The sequence below is a fragment of the Chroicocephalus ridibundus genome, chromosome 2 (genome assembly GCF_963924245.1).
Source record: "Chroicocephalus ridibundus chromosome 2, bChrRid1.1, whole genome shotgun sequence".
Lineage (NCBI taxonomy): Eukaryota > Metazoa > Chordata > Aves > Charadriiformes > Laridae > Chroicocephalus > Chroicocephalus ridibundus.
This window is the reverse complement of record NC_086285.1, coordinates 7,567,897-7,587,421: the sequence shown is the minus strand read 5'-3', so window position 1 is coordinate 7,587,421 and position 19,525 is coordinate 7,567,897. Positions and strand designations below refer to the sequence as shown.

Genomic DNA, 19,525 nt, shown 5'->3' with positions numbered 1-19,525 from the left:
AGACAAGAGCTTATCGCTTATCTGGCCATACAGCAGCTCCACATGGAGTTAGCAAATGGATTTAATAGACATAGATCTTGTAAAGAGTGGAATTAATGAGTCATTACCACTTCTGCCTGTTGCTAAAGATATCAGTGTCTTCAAATACACGGTCAAAATTAACTTACGACTTTTAGCCAAGGCCTCCTGCCCTTCCGATCCCTTAGCTCTGCACACACAGTTACTGGGGGGAGCGCTGGCAGCATTACATCATTGAGGAATGGCTTCTCTGACAAGCACTGCATGTTATGATGCTAATTTTAAATTCCCCAAGGACAAACATTCGCTTCTTAAGTTGTCACTGCCAGTTTGCTATGCAAGCCACTTCAAAGAGGGGAAGCAGTGCCTGTACAGCCCCACGCTGCCGTCAGTGCCTGCCTACGGGCCAGCATACGGTAATGCCAGGCTTGGGAACACCTCTGGCTGAAGGAAGGAATAAATTTGTGCTTTCCTGCCTACTTCTTATTAAAACAACATCCATCACTTTGCATATTTTTCTCATTTTCAGTTCTCGCATATATTCTAGTTTGCTCTGCATTTTGTCCAGTGCTCTCCTATAGAGACACAGGATGTAACAGGCGCTGGGGCTGGTTTTTTTTCCTCAGAAGCTTTTGTCTCCTCCCAGAAGTTTGAAGCCATACAAAACTACTCAACTGTTGCAGGACTTGATGCAGAAGTATGAAATACAATTAATTCCTTAACAGTACAATCACTCCCTGCCTTTTGCTGTCCTTGGCTAAGGTAGCCAGGGAAAAAAAAAAAAAATCCACTTCTGCAGCTTACGAAGTCCAGCCACTGGAACGGAGCAGTCATTTTGCAGGCCAAAGCTCTGCTTCCTCCATTATCATGCTCGCCCTAGCAGAAGTTCAAGCCCTCATTTCCCCACTGATAAACGCTGGGTATGAACAAACTCACCAGAGGGAAGGTTCCTTTTCCAGCGGCTGCGGTTGGCCTGGCTCCCAGGGGAGATTCTCTGCCCGTTCCCCTGCGCCCACCAGCTCCAGCACCGCGCCTGGAGCACACGGGGCTTGAGCTCCCTCTACCGTGAGACCGACGCTATGGAAAGTAAACACACTCGAAAGAAAAGCTGACAAGCAGGGGACCTTCTGTTCCCAGCGGAGAGGAGTGCTTACGTAGCAGAAAATGCGATGTTATAAAACACGTTAAGAAAACCCCAAATATTTCTCCAGAATACTGAAGCTGGGGACAACTACCCAGACGGCACCTGAGCCAAGATTTGTTCAACGGCGGATTAAAGAAAATCTTGTAGTTCCTATGAAATCCATCAATCTTAAGCCCCACACCTGCAGGAGGTTAAGAGGAGCTGCTGGGGGAAACTGGTTATTTAGTTACTAAAGGAAATACCTTTTTTCACTGGGGGCTGAGAGGAGACGGCCCTGCCAGGTCGTTCCTACTGGTTTTTAAAGCCAAAGAAAGCACAGAAGACAGACTCGTACTAAGAGGAGAAGCGGCACACAGTTACCTTTATTGCCTGTGTAACACCTGCATGAAGGGACAAGCAGAACACGGTATAAATCCATGCACAACGGATACACAGATGTCTCAGAAATATTTCAGAAGAAAAGGAGAAGGGTTTGTAAGGTGATACCTCTATAACCTAGTGAGCTAGGTTTCTGACTTACAAACTCACTTTTTTTTAAAGCTGGTATTCTAAAATGGTATAGAAATGCTTCTTTACTTGAATACTAAATGAATTAACTTATTTCACAATAAAAATATAGTTTAGTTCTATTAAATTTTCTTCTGAAAATAAATGTTTCTATTTTTCTGCTATGACAATAAATTACAATGTATCACAAATGTAGGCTTTAAGCAGATTTATAAATAAGCAGGAATTAAGTGTTCCACCTATAGTTTATCAAGGCATTTAGTAAGAGAGAAGCTGAAGGTGCGTTTATAATCCAAACTCAATTTGTCAAGGTAAGGACATATAACTGAAGTAGATGTAATGGGATTTAATGCTGTGGTACTTGTATATAGGATAAGTATTCATGAATGATCTGTTCCTCTTCCTCCAGTGTTAAATCCAGATAATCCTCTTCATGTTCAGGAATATCCTCTAGGATTTCATTGACTGCATCAGTCTCCATGTCTTCATCTGTTGGTGAACTAGAAGAACCTTCCAACAAAGAAAAGCAGCAGTGAATTCAAAGACGTTGGGACTTCCCTCCTTCACCAGCACGGCTGCTCTGCGAGCCTGGTACTGTGAAACTACCTCGGTTAGAACAGCTCTGCAAAGGAGACTGCAGGGTGGCAAGTTTTTCCTATTATTTAAAGCTGCAGGAAAGCCCGTAGTTGTATAATAGGGATCAGTACCTCTGATAAATAATGGAAGAGAGAGAGAGTGAGAGTTATCTGCAGGTCTCCTCTTTGCTGAATGGCGAGCATCAATTACAGTCCTACCACATGAGGGACAGGAGGAAGGAGTATGTGGTCGAATCAGCCGACTGTATAGCACAGATTGGGAATAAACTTCTTAGCAGTCAGAATCCAGATATTAGCAAGCCAAAAAATCGTTATCAGTGGACGTCCAGCAAAGATGCTGCAGCAGCTTGGTACTTGCTCTCTGAAGAGGACAGGCAGGGAGGGTTGGTTTGGTTTTAAAGAGAACTGGTGTGAGTGAGTACAATTAGTCAGGAGAAGCTAGAATCGCTCCTGGGCTAGAGAGGGCCACGTGTTCCCCACTGGGGAAGTGAAGGTGCAGACACCCGAGGCCTCCAGCCTCGCGTGCCAAAGCCACAGCCCGCTCAGCTGCTGTTTCCTCTTTGCCCTTCCCAGGACCCCTCCAAAGGTTACCCCTTCTGGGCTGCATCCCTCTGATGCATATCCCTTATGGTTCCCTACATGGCCATCACGGACTGCAGGGGCTACGGCTTCTCTGGGCTAATGGATGCCTTGCCTGTACCCATGTTACTCACAGCAGTCATCTGGGGCATTACTCGGGGCCCTCTACCAGTATTTAATTGTTTTGTACAGGAGCCAGAAGAACAGCCTTCCCCCTTCCCTCTCCTCTGCCTGCTGTATGCAACGTCCTTACCTGCGGACTCCGTAGGTGAGTCTTTTGATGAAGCCGATTCTTCCGATGGGCTGGACCCTTCTGGAGACAGCTGCAGCGAAGCAGGAAGAACTCCCCCATAATGAGCAAGGGTTTGGGAAGCCAAGTGGATGTTGCCTTTGAAGACCTTTAAAGCTTGCTCTGCTGACTCACGGCTGAAACCCATATACATCAGCTACAGGAGGGGGGGAAAAATACAAATAAAAGAATCTGGAGAAATCCAAGCTCATTCAGCACCAGGGTCTGACAGGAATCTGACTCTGCATCTGACAGTCATTGCTCTCGCATGCAGCAAAGCGCTGCATGCCAGGAATTCCAGGACACTGACTCTGGTTTACTGGAACAGTTAACAACAGGGCAGTGACCTATTAAAGGAATGGAGACGTTGAGCAGAATCAAGAGCCTCTTGTTTAATATCAGACCAATTCTTTTTCTGTTTTTTCAAAAGGAAACCTCAAGGCACTCCAGCACATCAGGAGTGTGCACGTGCTATTTACTTCTTCTAGGCAATATAGTTTTCTTGCCTTTCTGACATGGATTACGTAGCCACACTAACTACTGAAGAGCTTTCCAGATGGCCCATGACAAGACACATTCCAACCCTTTCCCTTGAGCACTGCAATGTTCAGAGGCTTGAATGAATTTCTCATCTGCTCTCTTTTTTGGGATAGAGCATTGGAGTGCACAGACTTCCCTCCACAGCTGGGCATGACAAGCTGGTGTCAAGGGCAGGAAATACCCACGGATTACATTTTATCTTGAAGAGCAGATGCCAGACAGGGGACGTGTGACAGCTTGAGTGACGTGGGTCAAAAAAATTGTACAGCTTTGCTTAAGGCAGGCACAAATCAGAAACAAGACAACCAACTCCTAAAAAAGCAAAAGGTCTAACTTACTTGATCAATACTTTCCTGGGAAACCTGAAACTGGTCCAGGGCCACAGAATCATCATCATCATCGTCTTCCAACAACAACTCAGGATTGTCAAGAATAAACTACAGTAAAACAGAGAGGGATCAGAATAGAGCAATAGAAATATAGCAGTCCTCGGTACGGATATGTATTTAGCCCAATAGTTAATAAAAGCAAACCTCAGCTAACTTAAATGATATCTGATTCACTGGGTCAGGAAGTGGAAGTTCAGTCATTACACTTCAGAAAAGGTAGCTATGAACTAACAAATACAGACTACAGAAAGTAAGAATCTGCTACACAATAAATACAGTAAGCAAACAATTTTTTTTGTACAGAAGCACTACTCTTGAAAATCACTTACCTGAAAGGCTTGGTCCAGGTTTCCGTGTGTATTACGAAGAGCTACTTGAGCAGCTCGCTCTGAATAGCCCATACTTTTCAAAGTGTTTATGTCTTCCAGTCGCTGCCTTCTTTTAGCTCTCTCCTCCCTCCTTATCTGTGCCTTTTCCTGCAAGAACACAGCCATTACAAAGCTCGCTATGCATGGGAATGCTTCAGCGTTCCCCTGTGCATATAGGGTTTCTTGGATTTACTTCTTGGAGTTTGAATCTCTTGAGGAAAAGGGATTTTTTTTTTTTTTTTTAAATACAGACTGGGCTGCCAGACACTCGTTACTAAGTAAAGTTACATTTCCGTGAGCTAGCACTGTTGCCATACTTCCGCTCTATAGTCCCTGCAGATCGGATCTTACGCTATCACAGCTATTATAGGCCCTGTGTGGTAAGTGATAAACCAGTTTGGCAGATGGGCCTGTAGACAAGACTTGCCAAGGACACACAGTCAGGACTGGGCATGTAGCCAAGGAGTTCTGTTCAGACCTTCTCTCAGCCGTTTGACTCTTCCGCCCACATTTCACTGTCAGAAGTCTGGAAGTGCCACCTCAGCTTACCAAACGTAACTTTAGGCATTTCAGATCTGGACTTCACTTCAGCACAAAAAAATCCTTCTCCCCTCCTGTATCTTCCATGTCCAAAGCCATAATATGGCGTAGCTTGATGGTTACCCTCCTAGCCCTTTATTGTGCAGCCTCTTGCCTTTCAGGCCAGCCAAGCCCGGGAGTGACAGCTTGATCATGGTGTTTTTGTTCCCATGCGGAGCATTGCTGACTAGCAAACACTGGTGCAAAATCTTCCTGTGCACTTCTGTGGTACAACCACAGGGCTTTGGCTCTCTCATCCCTTGTTTTGGGACAGAGGTTCCCTTGTTGGATTAAGTTTTGGTTTCAGACTTGTGGCAACAGCTGTCAAACCATTAGTTACGCTAACGGTGCCAAAGCAAGATAATCAAAGTCCTTAATTTAGCACCATGTTGCACTAGTCACACAAAATATGATCTTACAGACACCCCAACTAATATGATCCTTCGTTTAATACTTTCACTGCACCATACCTCTCTCCTGTTGGTGATAAGATTGGCAGCGTGCTCCACATTCCCATGGCAGGCTCGCAGGGCAAGGCGAGCTTCCTGTTCGGAGAATCCCAGAAGCAAGAGGCGAGAAACTTTATCAGGATCTATGGACAGCTCTTCATATAAATGAGATGCCTGTATATAGAAAGGACACAATGATACTACTTACACTGTTGCCAACATACAAACAAAAGAAACGTCTCCCCATTTTTCTAAGTAAGCAAAGAACAGGGAGAAGGTGCAAGATGGAGCCAAAACACAGGAGCTAGAGTGAACAACTTGAAAGTTTTACCTAATGGCGTCTTACCTTCTGAATATACTCAGCAGCCTCCTTTTCTCTGCCACTGTGATAGTGTCCAATCCCTTGAAGGAGGTAAAGCCGGAGAAATAAAACCTTCTCACGACCATAGCTTCCCTAAAGAATTGTTTAAACAAGAGGGAGTGGGGGAGCACGTGGGTAGAAGCATATGGTAGAACATCAATTCATTATCAATAGAACACGTTACACTTTTAAAGAAGACATAGTCACTAATACGTGACACTTAATGTGCAAATAAAGTATCACATTTGAAACACTGATGATGTCTGTGCATCTAAACACACGTTTGCCACGACCTTTGTGCGAGGTCCAATGCGTTCACTAGGCTGACAATTACACAACAGGATTACAGGCTAAGGAGACAAGAGAGAACTTTGAACTTCTACAAATCAGTCTTGTAATATGTGAACAATAACTGAATACACACAGAAAAAAAAGTCACCCTAATTAAATCAAAACTGGCATACTTTGATATCAATAAGTCTTTCATGGTTCTCCCCGTAGCACCTCTGGAAGCATCTGTGTGCTGTGGACAGCTTTTTCTCTGCATCATCCAGGCAGTCCAGCTGCTCCAGGCGGAAGTAGCACCACACTATATCCAGCTGCAGTACTGCATAATTATCAACGGTATTCAGCAGTTCTGTGCTGCACTCACTGGAAAATAAAACAATTATTGGTTTTCTAGGAGGGGCTGTTTATTTTTTCCACGCACTTTTTAACACTAATGGAACAACATGCTGGAGGTATCCGTACTCACATATTTGATATAGCACACACTTCCTATTTGAGGTAGCAAACTGAAGTCAGTGGAACTTTAATACAGCACTGATCTCCCATCACATTCACTAATAGATGGGGCAATAATGATAACACTACATCTGAAAGAATTACAGTAATAACAATTCATTTTGGTGCTATTTAAGACAGCATCTCTTTAAAGCAGAATGAAATTAAACCTTGTGTAATCTTTGAGAGGACAGAGGTCAACTGTCTTCCTTAGGGCACTGGAACATGCTGAGGTCTGTGCCAGTCTCCTTGCACACGCACGCAGATGAGAAACAGATGGGGACAGCATTACTTTTGGGGATCTCAAAAGAGAAACGTAGGGCTCTGATTGCTGACAGGAAACTAGTTTACCTGCATACACCCTGGTATGGTTACTGACCTCCGGTATCTGCTCCACCTTTTACAAGAAATTATTACTTCGCAGGAGCAATTGCAAACAAGTATCTCTAACTGTCTCTCAAGCTAATGCAATTTATAGCCCAGTACATGAATATTGACAGTTTCTGTTTATGTTGGTATGAAAGATTAAATTGCCCAGTGGCAGTATCTGTTTCAGCTGTTTTACATGAAGCCACCTGTCACTGCAAGTCAGAGCATTTGTCTGCTGTTTCCCGTCTGCAGAGGGGATGTGAAGTAACCCCTGGCAGAACAGGCCCTGATTTATATGCACAGGTAGAGCTAACGCTGTTCCTGTCTTTGGCTGACAGTAAAGAGAAGAGAGACACAAGGGCTCAAAAATGTTCTTACCAGAAGTGTTTATCAGCATCCAACAAATATGGCAGTGCTATTTCATATTCTTTCTTCTTCATTAATGCTCTGCCCTTCTCATGATAACCCATGGCCAGCACAAGTGCCTAGAAAAACAGATTGAGACTTTTTTTTTGCATCTCCCCAACACACTTCTATAACTAAAAAAAATAATCTAGATAATCCATTAAGAGCCCTTATTCTTCCTAGAAAGATACCATTGTATCGGTTCTGTATGAGCAATACTATTTCATGTTGCTTCGTATTTTTCTCTCATCCACTAATGTTAAAATATTGTCTAATTAAAAGCAATGAATGTTACTGACACATGCACCAAGTTGCACTGATGTTGCACCAAGTTTATTTTAAGAATCCAATCCCGAATAGATTTCCAATTATGAGTGACAAAGAGCTAAGCATTTTTCTGGGTGCTAAGCTTCTGAACAGCATCAAATCTGTTTTGCTTTGCTGTTACAACTACCTCGTAAAACCTAACAATTCACCTCCTTCAAAACCTCAGAACCGAAAATTAAATTTTGAGTGTGGCCAGAAAACACTCTTGTTCCTGCAGTATGACAAATGGAAATAATATTTCTATATAGAAACAACCTGCAGTACTTCCTTTCATCCACGTTCAGTACTGATGAAGTCTTGGGCACTTGAATGTTTGATGCTTTAACTTTTCAGGTGAATTACTACTCTCAGCACTTCATCAGAACAGCACATGTTGTGAGAATGGACAGTTGTTATTCCAATCATCCAGAAACTCCAGATGATGCAGAAAACACAGTAAGCCGCCGAAGAGGCTAGGACAGCAGTTAGCACACGCTGGGGCCAGGTCATTTCTTCCTGAGGTATTTTTTCTTTTTGTTACTGGGTGCAATTCCAAGTATTTGTAAAGCTTTTTATTTATCTTCAGAAAATCCGTCAATCTTAAGAGGTAGCATCTATCGCTATTCTTCTGCTTCAGCAGCCAACATCAGGTGTCTCACTCCTACTGTAATTCAATCCATGCACCCAACCGAAGATATTTTCGGTTGAGAATGTATAACTTTCTTGAATGGTGAACAAATGTAAGTTTGTTTGCATTGTGACCCCTCTCAATCTCAAAAGTATTTTAAAAGAGTCCGATTTTGAGAGACTCATTGAGTTTCCAACTGAAACTGAGCCTTAATGAACAAGTTATTTCCACGTTGTTCTAGGGCACCCAAGATTTAAAATAGGTCCTAGGATATAACAAAGTTAAAACTTATCTTAAAACACAAAAATAAAATATGGACCACACAGGGTTACGTGCAAGATTAGATCTGCGATGAGATCAGCAATCAGAGGTCTGTTTCCAGATGACTGAAGTATTCACAGGTGTTCAATTTTATTTCAAAATTATTTCTATTAAGCAAACATCTACTGGACCCAGGGTTACATCCCAAAAAAATATGACTGTGTTTCAATCCCATATTTGAAATGCTTCACAAATCCAGCTTTAAAAAGCCACCTTAGTAGACTTATAAGATACTTTTACCTACTTTTTTAGCTTGAGGAGGAATCTCGATTGACCTTCCAGTCTGATTAGCTATATCTAGATATGGAACAGAATCTGGATCCAAGTACTCCTCTGAAAGGTAAGAAAAAATAATTGAAACTGTAAGTACAACATTCAACAGAATAACTCTGATGTTGTAAGATTATGTCAGTAAGCACACAGTTAAACAAAAAAGCAAACAAACAGCAACAACAAAAAAATCAGAATTACACAGAAAGGCTGCGTCTGTGTTTTTTGGACATACCTACCAACAATGGCCCTGATCAGACAGACAAGAGGAACTTTGAAAAAGGTCACTAAAGGAAAAGGCCCTGTTCATCCAGAGATTTAGATGCAACATTAAAAGTTGCATGAATTTTAAAGAATTTTTTGCAGAAGACAACACCCCTGCATTTTACATGCTATAACATTCAAAATGCTTTATCAAATAAAGCACAGAATATAAAAAAAAACCACAATGGAGCACAGCTGATAAAACTGAAAAAAAATACAGCTCAGTATTTTCCTTTTCCCACGTCTTTAATGCTTATAACCAAACCATCAATTTTGTTTTCACTTCCATCTTATTTAAAATGAAAAGATGCTTTTCTTGTAAACAAAAGACAGTTAAGCAGGAGTTTGCTGAGATTAAAAGCTTCTGCCCTGCAATTTTTCTCAGATGAAACAAAAGGGTGATTAATCCTGTCTACACTTCACGCAGAACCTCCAGCCTGTGAGCCCATTATGGGCTCCACTCTATACTCCAGCATTGTGTATAACTGACACGTAGCGTTAAATACCTTAAAGAGGCCCTATACAGGATTCAAGGGCTGGGGTTTAAATTACCCCTTAAATCCATAAAAGGAATCACTTTTTTCATTTGTTCAAAATCTGATATTATACTAAGAAACAGGCTGTCACTGACCGTCAAAAGAAGCTTTGTTCAGGTATTTTTGCATTTGGCAGGAATTCATTACATACTCAGTTTCTTGTTTGGGGATTTTTGAAACAATAAAACAGAGGAGTGTTTTAAACTCGCCAACTAGCAATGCAATTCACAAACACAACCTCATTTTGAAAAATTATTACTGTTAAATTGACTATATCCCTTTAACTTAATCCACAGTTGCCAGCAATCAACATCAAACGCAATAAGAACAGAACAGTCACGTTACAGATGAGAACGACAAGCGAGCTGTTCTGCACAATGAAACCATGGCTACCGACAGCCATATCTGAGATAAACTACAAAAAAATATGTGTAATGACTTACGTTATTCCACTGTACTTATATCTACAATAAATTTAAAGCCTATTCTCAGAAGTCATCAGTCCCTTAACTGTCAAGTGCCAATTAAATAATTGATTCATATTATATCCCTCTCAAAGTGTTTTCTAGCATTTTCTAGTTGTATAAGAAGAGTTGAAGAGGAAATTTTAGTCAACTTAAAATTCAGTTCTAAAATAGCTAGAAACCTGGAAAAGAATAAACTGAAACCTAGCCATGGCACAGGCACTCTTTTATGTTGAAAGTCCACTGAGAAGCTAATTTTTGATGCACAAGAACTAATGAACACCCATCAACCCACAAAAAAAAAAGCCAAACCCAAAACCAAACACAACAACCCGCTTTACCTCTCTCTGCTAGAATTTCCAAACCCTTCTTAGTTCTTTGCATCTTGTCATTTATTTCTTTTTCTTTCTTGCGTTGAAGTTCTTCTTCCTGAACTTTTCTTTTAGTTTCCTCATCGCTCTGTTCCAGTTGAAGGACCATCACTTTTGCATTGTGTGTTACACCCTGGTCTCCAAGGGTTTTGCCTGCAAAATAGAGTATGATAAATACAATCCAAATACTTGACTTGTGAAGGGACACCATTTTACATTGTATTGCCATTGTGGGGAAAACACCACCCACAAACAAAACAACCTGAACAGCCCCTTGCCTTATTCTTACTGTACTGAAGAACTACAGTAATTACTAGACTCAAGAACTCAATCAAAACCCCTGCCAATTACTGACATACTCAGCAGAAACTCAGAAATTAGAATCAGACTTGCATCTCAAAAGTGCTTTTTAAGTGATTGGTATATGTCTTTGCTTGCTTGTTTCAAAACTTTCAAAAAATACCAGTTTCTATTTCAGTTAATTGATCTTCAGGCAAAAACTGGAATAACAACATGTCCAGGACCATACACCACAACAGTAACAGGACAGAGGAACTTGGAACTGAATCCAGCTTCCTATTATCAATTCCGTGGCTCTAATTCTGACATATTCTAAGGGAAATAAATATGTCAGATGGATGTTTAGGCCATCAAACAGAGAGAAACCTGTTGTCATCACTTCCTACAACGTGTCTGACAAGTTGAACACGTGTAAAACGTTACAAAAAAGTTTTGGATGTGCTGTTATACAATATGGTTTTTGAGGAAATGTAGGGTTTCTCTTAAATGTGCATTTTCAGTGTTTCAACACATGAAAAAAAAATGTTTTGCAACATTTACTACAGGATTCCAATAATTGCTCTAATTCTATCTAACAATTTTAATCATTATAATATATTACATTTCCTGTAGAGCGGAACCTTACAAATATAACTGCTATTCCTTGGGAATTAACAGAATTGCAAGAAATTTTTCTTTCTTCTGAGAATCAGTAGCTAGAATATTATCATACAACTAGAGATACATACCCAGGTCCAGCTGCTTCTTATTTATGATTATTTTGATAGCATTTTCTTTTAATGCATGTTCTTGTGCTATCCTGTGAAATAAATTATTTCATCTGTGAATATAAATTTGTAAGGCTACATAATATTTCTGTTAGAATAGCAATAAAACTTAAAAATAAGTATGCTTGTAACTGGCTTAAAACTTTTGCTATAAAAGGCTGCTAGAAGTAAAATAACATCAAGCTTTGTATACCGTATAGGGAAAATCTGGGATACAGAAAGGGGAAAATGCAAAACAGACAGAAAAGATTCTGATTTTATTAGTCTTAAAACCACAAAAGGAATAGAAGCTAACGTTCACTGTTCAGAAGACCTGCCTAGTTACAGATTTGGAACACTGGTCACTCACTAGTGCCTTCTCAGGTACTTGCTGGGGATTTAGAGAGAACTATGTTTGTCCACAGTTACAACTTTCCTATTTTCTTTCTGTTAAACCACAGCTTCTTACATGAAGAACTGCCCTAGAGGGACACTGGACATCCTACTAAGACATATTAAACAAATACACATGCTAAGAAAAAGCTTAATCGGACAAACAGTGCTTTGTTTGTCTTTTTTTAGTACTGTACAACATTATGCTATCTCATTAGAGAAGAACCAAGGGTGATTACACTTACTGTGATCTGAGCTCCTTGCCTGTGATGAGCAGGTTAGTTTCCAGTGGGATTTTTCTGCTCTGTTGTAATTATATTGGGTGGGGGAAAGGAAGAGAAAAGGAAAGAAGTATGATATGAAGATAGTCTGGACATTTTCTTAATTAATTGTTTTACAACAACTACAATTTCTTTTTCAAATAATTATCATGTTATCAGGGTTATGGTTCGGCATACATATTAGTAATTTCTGTGTAGTCCTATACAGTCCTAAAAATAAGCATTTAACATCAGAAGATTCATAATTCGATAAATCTAAATTCAGAACCAAACAATTTAAATTGACTAATTTAATTACGTACTTCCAACCTTAACTCTGCTTTGTAATTATGCCACTCACCTGTGACTGGCTAAGTTATGATTAATTCCTACTAGTGTCTCTGGTCCCAGATTAGATAAACTGGAATTTTAAATTAATTAATTCCCCTATGCCCAGTAGCATTGTAAAGAGGAATTATGAAACTATTTAACTGCATGGCAACCACTTAACACCTTCTACCCTTTAGCCCATCACATTCCCTGGTAATTATTTTTCACTACAAGAGAAAGAACAACTATGATTGTGTGCTGTATTTTTATAAGCATTCAGTAGAAAAATAATAATAATAAAAAAAAAAAAAATCTTTCTGAAGCATAAGTTACCATCTAAGATCTTCAGAAAAAACCCCACCATCGCCCTTTTCCAGAGTGAACATTCACTTCTGTTCCTGATATGAAGTCTACAACCCTTAAGCGCCCCTAAATAAAGAAGTTCTCCTTCATTGTTATCGGCGTGGATGGAGACACACAGCATTAGGGAAGATGCTGCTCCTGCACATCATCAAAACTAGGAAGTGACTGAAGATAGCTGTTGTGCTTTCTAGAGGCTGTTTTTGAGGGGGAAATATTCCCAGTAAAGAGGCTTTGTATTAGTAAAGAACCTAACCAAGGGCCTGCTCTCTGTCCTGTGACTAACCTGCACAGCACCCTTCACATCCGTATGGTTGGATCCTCTCAACCCCCAGAGCAGCTGTATCCAAAGTGCCATTTGAGATGGGTCCCTGGCCCACGACAGCCCTCACACGGTGCCTGGGCATTGCTTGGCAGGATACCAGGCATGGGCTAAACTGCATCAGAGCCAATGCTAACAGCTTGGCAGTCCATCAAACACTGGCCAGTCTGTCCCCCAGCTGCGTTTAGCTGACTAGGGTAGATGTAGCCACAGAATCCGGTACGGTGACCAGTCTGACACTCATTTAATTAGATTCACATCATTATTCTGGCATATTTTATACATTAAACTAGAGGTTGAAGCCTGGCTTTAAAAGGGCAAAACTTAATTTAGTTCTATCTTTGTGAAGTTTTTAAGAGCCTGACTTAGAAGAGAACAGATGAGTACCACCACAACAGAAACTCCTGCTTCTCAATTCCAAGTTCAAACACTGGACATACCTATTTTAAAGTAAGTTTAGTTAGCTGCCTGGGGTGGATAATGTCATCACTGCAAGAACATTGCCACATGTCACGCTTAAAAGCTAAAGGAGTTCTTTTCAATATCAGCTATACACGGCCTAAGATGACACCAAGTTCAAGTTGCTTATTGCACTTAAAGGTATTTTTTTTTTTTAAATTAAAGCTGTCATTTAAACAAAAGCTGTGGTAATATAGTGATATGCTAATTCAGCTTTAGGTATTCTGCTGCTGAAAAAAATACAACCGTTCTTTACCGCTAATGTGAACAGTCATGTCAGATGGAATCAAACTGAACTAGACAGACACTTAAATCTAATTTACTTTTCTTAATTGAAAGAAAATTTCTCATTACATCCTAAAGGGAAGACAATTACTGATCTCCCAATATTATATTCCTTTGCCATGATATTCCCACATACCTGGGAAGCTGAAATATACCTCACTAACCCCCCCTATTTTATATACCTAATAGAGATCTCTCACACAAAACACCTGAAAATGTTGAATAAGTGAAAATATTTGCATTAGATACATATCTAGAACTCAAAAGGCCATCAAAGTAAAGGTACTTATCTTGACTTTTCTGCAACGTCACTTACTTTTCTACGAGGCAGATAGATATCAAGTCTTGCAATCCCAGTCACTTTAAAATTTTCATTTCCTGTTCCACGCTCAATTGCTTTACACCTTATTTCTTCAAGCATATTCTCTGTATCATTCTCATTGATATTCAGCTTGGAAGAATATTTTTGTACAAGCTCCTAAAAAAAAAAAAAACCAGCAAGAAAGACTGGGAAAATGCACCAGCAGTATGACATGGAAGATGCATGACATCAACTTAGAGACAATATTTACCTTCATCTCTTTACCAGCTTCTTTTTTTTCATTTGTATATGGTGGTTTCCATAGCTGAATTTTGTCCTCTCTTAAGCAACTTGTCAGTTTTGCTATTAAATACTTCTTTTGTGCCATTCTTTTGTTAAAAAAAGCAAAATTGGAACAGAAAAGAAAGAAAAATAATCAATCTTTTAATACAGCTTTTCTGTAGTAAGATACTGCACTTTTTCAAGAAATCTAAGTGATATTTCAGAATTCTGAAAAAAAAGTTTAATATAAAAACCATTCTATGCATTTTGGTGGCAACGGGAAGCAGAGTCCAAACTATTATAAAAAATTGGAAAGGGAGTGAAACCTGGATCACAGCAGGTATGATTCAGAAGTCCCCTGCATTGGACCTCCCCATTTTAAGAGAAATTAAACCTCTTCCTAACCCCCCATGTGAGTTGAAATTGCAGAAGGTGCCAATTCATCAAAATCCATGCCCTGGAAAGGATGGCTCTACTCAACCCCCCTCTGAAACATGCCCTTGCTGTACCTCTGCCTTCCTGCTTCTCCTACTTCCCTACTTTAACAGCCTTTCTACACCAGCGGATGGTTGAACATGAATTATCACCCTATTTGTGAGGACAGAAAAGAGGTGTCAAGAGAGAACATCTCAGAGCCACAAGCTCCACCATGAGAAAAGCCCAAGGTAAAGTTCACATTCCTCCAGCAAAGTGAGATCACCTAGAGCACAAAAAGACAAGACTGGACAATAGAATCATAGAATCGTTTAGGTTGGAAAAGACTTTAAGATCATCAAGTCCAACCATTAACCTAACACTGCCAAGTTGCCACTAAACCATGTCCCTCAGCACCACATCTACACGGCTTTTAAATACTTCCAGGGATGGCAACTCAACTACTTCCCTCAGCAACCTGTTCCTATGCTTGATAACCCTTTCTGTGAAGAAATTTTTCCTAATATCCAATCTAAACCTCCCCCGGTACAACTTGAGGCCCTTTCCTCGGGCCCTATCACCTGTCACTTGGGAGAAGAGACCAACCCGCACCGCTCCACCCCCTCCTTTCAAGCAGTTGTAGAGAGCGAGAAGGTCTCCCCTCAGCCTCCTGTTCTCCAGGCTGAACACCACCAGCTCCCTCAGCCGCTCCTCATCAGACTTGTTCTCCAGACCCCTCAATCAGCTTCGCTGCCCTTCTCTGGACATGCTCCAGCACCTCAGTGTCTTTCCTGTAGTGAGGAGCCCAAAACTGGACACAGTACTCGACATGGGGCCTCACAAGTGGGGGACGATCACTTCCCTAGTCCTGCTGGTCACACTATTCCTAATACAGGCCAGGATGCTGTTGGCCTTCTTGGCCACCTGGGCACACTGCTGACTCATATTCAGCCGGCTGTCAACCACCACCCCCAAGTCCTTTTCCGCCAGGCAGCTCTCCAGCCACTCTTCCCCCAGCCTGTAGCATTGCGTGGGGTTGTTGTGATCTATGCCTCACCCCTCCCAGTCTCAACCATTTGTGAAGCAAACAAGTTTAATAGTATCACAAAATGCTATTGTAAAATTCTAGTATCACAACAATTACATCATAGGGTGTCACTTTTCATAGCCCAAGAGACACCCTTCCCACTCCTACTGCAAAGCTAGAAAAGACACATGGAGCACAGGCAACAGGAGGCAAAGAGAGGGCAAGTGATCTCAACAGAAGAAAAATCAAATAGAATCTACGTGCATATTAAAGTATGGGAGACTTCTGGCTCTTGGATACTGGGAATCATATGGGAGATGATGTCCTTCAATTTTTACAGAAAAACATTTAAAATGTTGGCACATATGCACTAAGGTTGGCACAGAGTTTTGATTAATCGGTTTCACTTTTCTTTCAGAGTGGTTTCATTTTCTTATTCTTGTTTATTACCACATTGCTCTCAGCAGAAAAGGGGACAGGAAAGAAGAATCAAACATTTCTATCAATTTTTCCAGTTTCAAAGACTGTTCCTTGCTCAGAAAAACACTGTTTGAGAACAAAAAACCATAGGCAAACATCCAATGTGTGGTTAAGTTTACCGGTTAATCTTTCCTCAACCCCAGCTTTAGCAAGCTACAACGAATTTTTGAACACTGCAAAGACAATAGTCTCTTCTAAAGAGGAGTCAGAAGGATTAACTGAGCAAGTGGATGGTTTAACAATCCTGACTGATTGCTGAAATTTGCCTAGTGCCTGTCCAAACTAAGAGAGATAACCATACATTCTTTTTCTTGCTGGGATGACATTGTTCGTGTTATTATTTTAGGCGTCTACATGGCATTTACAAAGCAAAAAGCAACAAACTTGCTCAAGTTTCAAAAGATTGCATTGAAGTTATTAATGCAGCTTTTCCAAAACATGCCAGACAATTCATGTGAACAACCTGTAACCAGCATAATCTAAAGGTGGGGAAATGATGAAGAACCATTTAATAGCGCTAATTCTACTTAATATTAACTTAAGAAACAAAAAGGTATCTGTGGCTTTGAGGCATCCAGATGAAGTCTAAAACTGCAACCTATGCTTAAGAATATAAATTGTAAATACAAGTGGCATTTATAAACTGGCCACTCATCTTTTCATCAGTAACGTTTTATAGTTTTATAAGTTTGTGATTTCTTACTAAGCTATTTAAACAGCAAACATCACTGTGGTCTCCAATTAAACTTATTATTTTATCCCTCTATTAAAAAAAAAATTTTGCTTTCACAAAGAAAAAAGTTTATCATTTTATATATAACACTTCTAATATTTATCATAAATTCCTATTTCACAATACCTAAATTGCAAAAGAATCCTTAGCAAAAACATTTATGACTTACTTCTCCATCAGCCAACACCACAAGTGCTCCTGACACACTTTCATTAAGAGTTTAAAGGGACTTTCTCAAAACTAATTTGAGTAAACAACCAGGGGTATTTCCCAAAGGCCATTTTGAATGCGAGGCTGAGTTTTGGTAACTAGAATGTCATCCTCTAAAGCCAGTTAGTCTTATATATGACGCAAAAGAAAACAATCACAGAAATAAGGTTAAAAGCTAGATTTTTGAGAGAAGGAACAGAGGATTCTCAGAGTGGTTTACTAATAAAGCAGTATACATTAACTTTTCCCAAAGAAAAGGAGGAAAGCTGCTTGGTACGACCATGGTACATCGCCCCATGGCTAAAAGGGCGGTAAGAGGCCACGGCAGCGTAATGTGCAAATAAACCACGAGCCAGAAGCTCGACGAAGGGATGGAGACCCCAAACGCTGCCAGTCCGAGCCCGGGGCGTCCTCAGGCCTCCCCAAGCGCACATCCAGCCTCTCCCCTACCTCAACAGCACCGACACCACCAGAGGATTTTAAAGCAGGGCCACGAAGCCGCCGCCCTTTCTAGGTGCCTCCAAAACACGGCAGCCACGGCAGGAGCCTCCCCGTGGCGGCAGCCGAGCTGATGCAACCAGCCCCGGGGGCAACCAGGAGGACAGCCGGGCCCATCGGGGAGCCGGGAGGGAGCTCCCGCCGCCTCGGCCCTCGGGCAACCCACCTGCGCCTGGCGGCGGAGGCCAGGCCTGGGAGCCCGGGCAGCCTCTGAGGGGAGCTCGGGCCCGGCGCTCTCCCTGAGACGGCGGCAGCGGCGGCCGGGGCGGCTCCTCCTCACTCCGAGCAACCGCCGAGGGCGGGACTTACTCGTGACCCCACCCCCCGGGCGCCGTCTCGCGCTTACCTGCGCACCCGCCGCTCGCCTCGCGGTGGTGGTGGTGGTGGGCGGGGCGGGCGTGAGGGGCGGGGCCCACGCGTACGTCACGGCCGCCGCTGATTGGCGGGGGGGGAGGCGGGGTCCTAGGGAAGGGCGGAAGGCGCAGGGTAAAGAGGAGCGAGGTGGGGGCTCGTCACGTAGGTGAAGCCGCGCGCCGGTCGCCATCTTAGAGTCCCGCCCGTACTCGGAGGCGGGGTGTTCATAGAGTCATAGAATGTGTTGGGTTGGAAGGGACCTTTAAAGGCCATCTAGTCCAACCCCCCTGCAGTGAGCAGGGACATCTTCAACTAGATCAGGTTGCTCAGAGCCTCATCAAGCCTGGCCTTGAATGTCCCCAGGGATGGGGCCTCCACCACCTCTCTGGGCAACCTGTTCCAGTGTCTCACCACCCTCGTTGTAAAGAACTTCTTCCTAATGTCTAATCTAAACCTGCCCTGCTCTAGTTTAAAACCATCGTCCTTCCTCCTATTGCTACGTGCCCTTGCAAACAGCCCCTCCCCAGCTTTCTTACAGGCCCCCTTCAGGTACTGGAAGGCCACTATAAGGTCTCCCCGGAGCCTTCTCTTCTCCAGGCTGAACAACCCCACCTCTCTCAGCCTGTCCTTGTAGAAAAGGTGCTCCAGCCCTCTGATCATCTTCATGGCCTTCCTCTGGACCCAGTCCAACAGGTCCATGTCCTTCTTGTGTTGAGATTCCAGAGCTGGACACAGTACTCCAGGTGGGGTCTCACCAGAGCAGAGTAGAGGGGCAGAATCACTTCTCTGGATCTGCTGGCCACAATTCTTTTGATGCAGCCCAGGACGCTATTGGCCTTGTGGGCTGCAAGCGCACATTGTTGGCTCATGTCCGGCTTTTCATCCACCAGTACCCCCAAGTCCTTTTCCGCAGGGCTGCTCTCAGTAACTCTCAGCGGTTCTCCCAGTGTTGGCTGGGTTTGTGGCACTCGGGAGCAGGTCCCGCTGTCCCCATACTGCCTTATGGACCAGCCCCGTTTGCTTGTCCCCTGGGACGTGGTGGTGTTGTCCCAAAAGTGGGGTCATTTACCCAACATACACACAGAGCAGACATATTTTATTATGCATACTTGTGCAGATCTGGGTGCTAGGTGGTATTCCACAAAGCTGGCACACCAGCCTACAAGCTCCTTGGAATATTGATACAGTTCAAAACACAGAAGTACACACCCTTAATTATAATTATTTAGTGCTTT

At 42.2% G+C, this 19,525-nt stretch overlaps 1 protein-coding gene across 3 annotated transcripts; it reads right to left on the bottom strand.

Moving 5' to 3' along the window:
• Positions 1-1,496: 1,496 nt before the first annotated feature.
• NUB1 (negative regulator of ubiquitin like proteins 1) lies at positions 1,497-18,347 on the bottom strand. Of its 3 annotated transcripts, none has more exons than XM_063324357.1 (15): positions 18,283-18,347; positions 14,564-14,681; positions 14,308-14,469; positions 12,221-12,279; positions 11,565-11,635; positions 10,507-10,689; positions 8,876-8,964; positions 7,350-7,456; positions 6,284-6,470; positions 5,805-5,912; positions 5,480-5,632; positions 4,392-4,538; positions 4,012-4,110; positions 3,098-3,290; positions 1,497-2,179 (listed from the first exon to the last, which is right to left on the bottom strand). In XM_063324357.1, the coding sequence occupies exons 2-15, from the start codon at positions 14,678-14,680 to the stop codon at positions 2,016-2,018; spliced, it is 1,839 nt and encodes a 612-aa protein (XP_063180427.1). In that variant the 5' UTR covers position 14,681; positions 18,283-18,347; the 3' UTR covers positions 1,497-2,015. The 3 variants fall into 3 exon arrangements, with proteins under 3 accessions (XP_063180427.1, XP_063180426.1, XP_063180428.1); XM_063324356.1 differs by lacking the exon at positions 18,283-18,347 and adding an exon at positions 18,103-18,260; XM_063324358.1 differs by lacking the exon at positions 18,283-18,347 and adding an exon at positions 17,889-18,036.
• Positions 18,348-19,525: the final 1,178 nt, after the last annotated feature.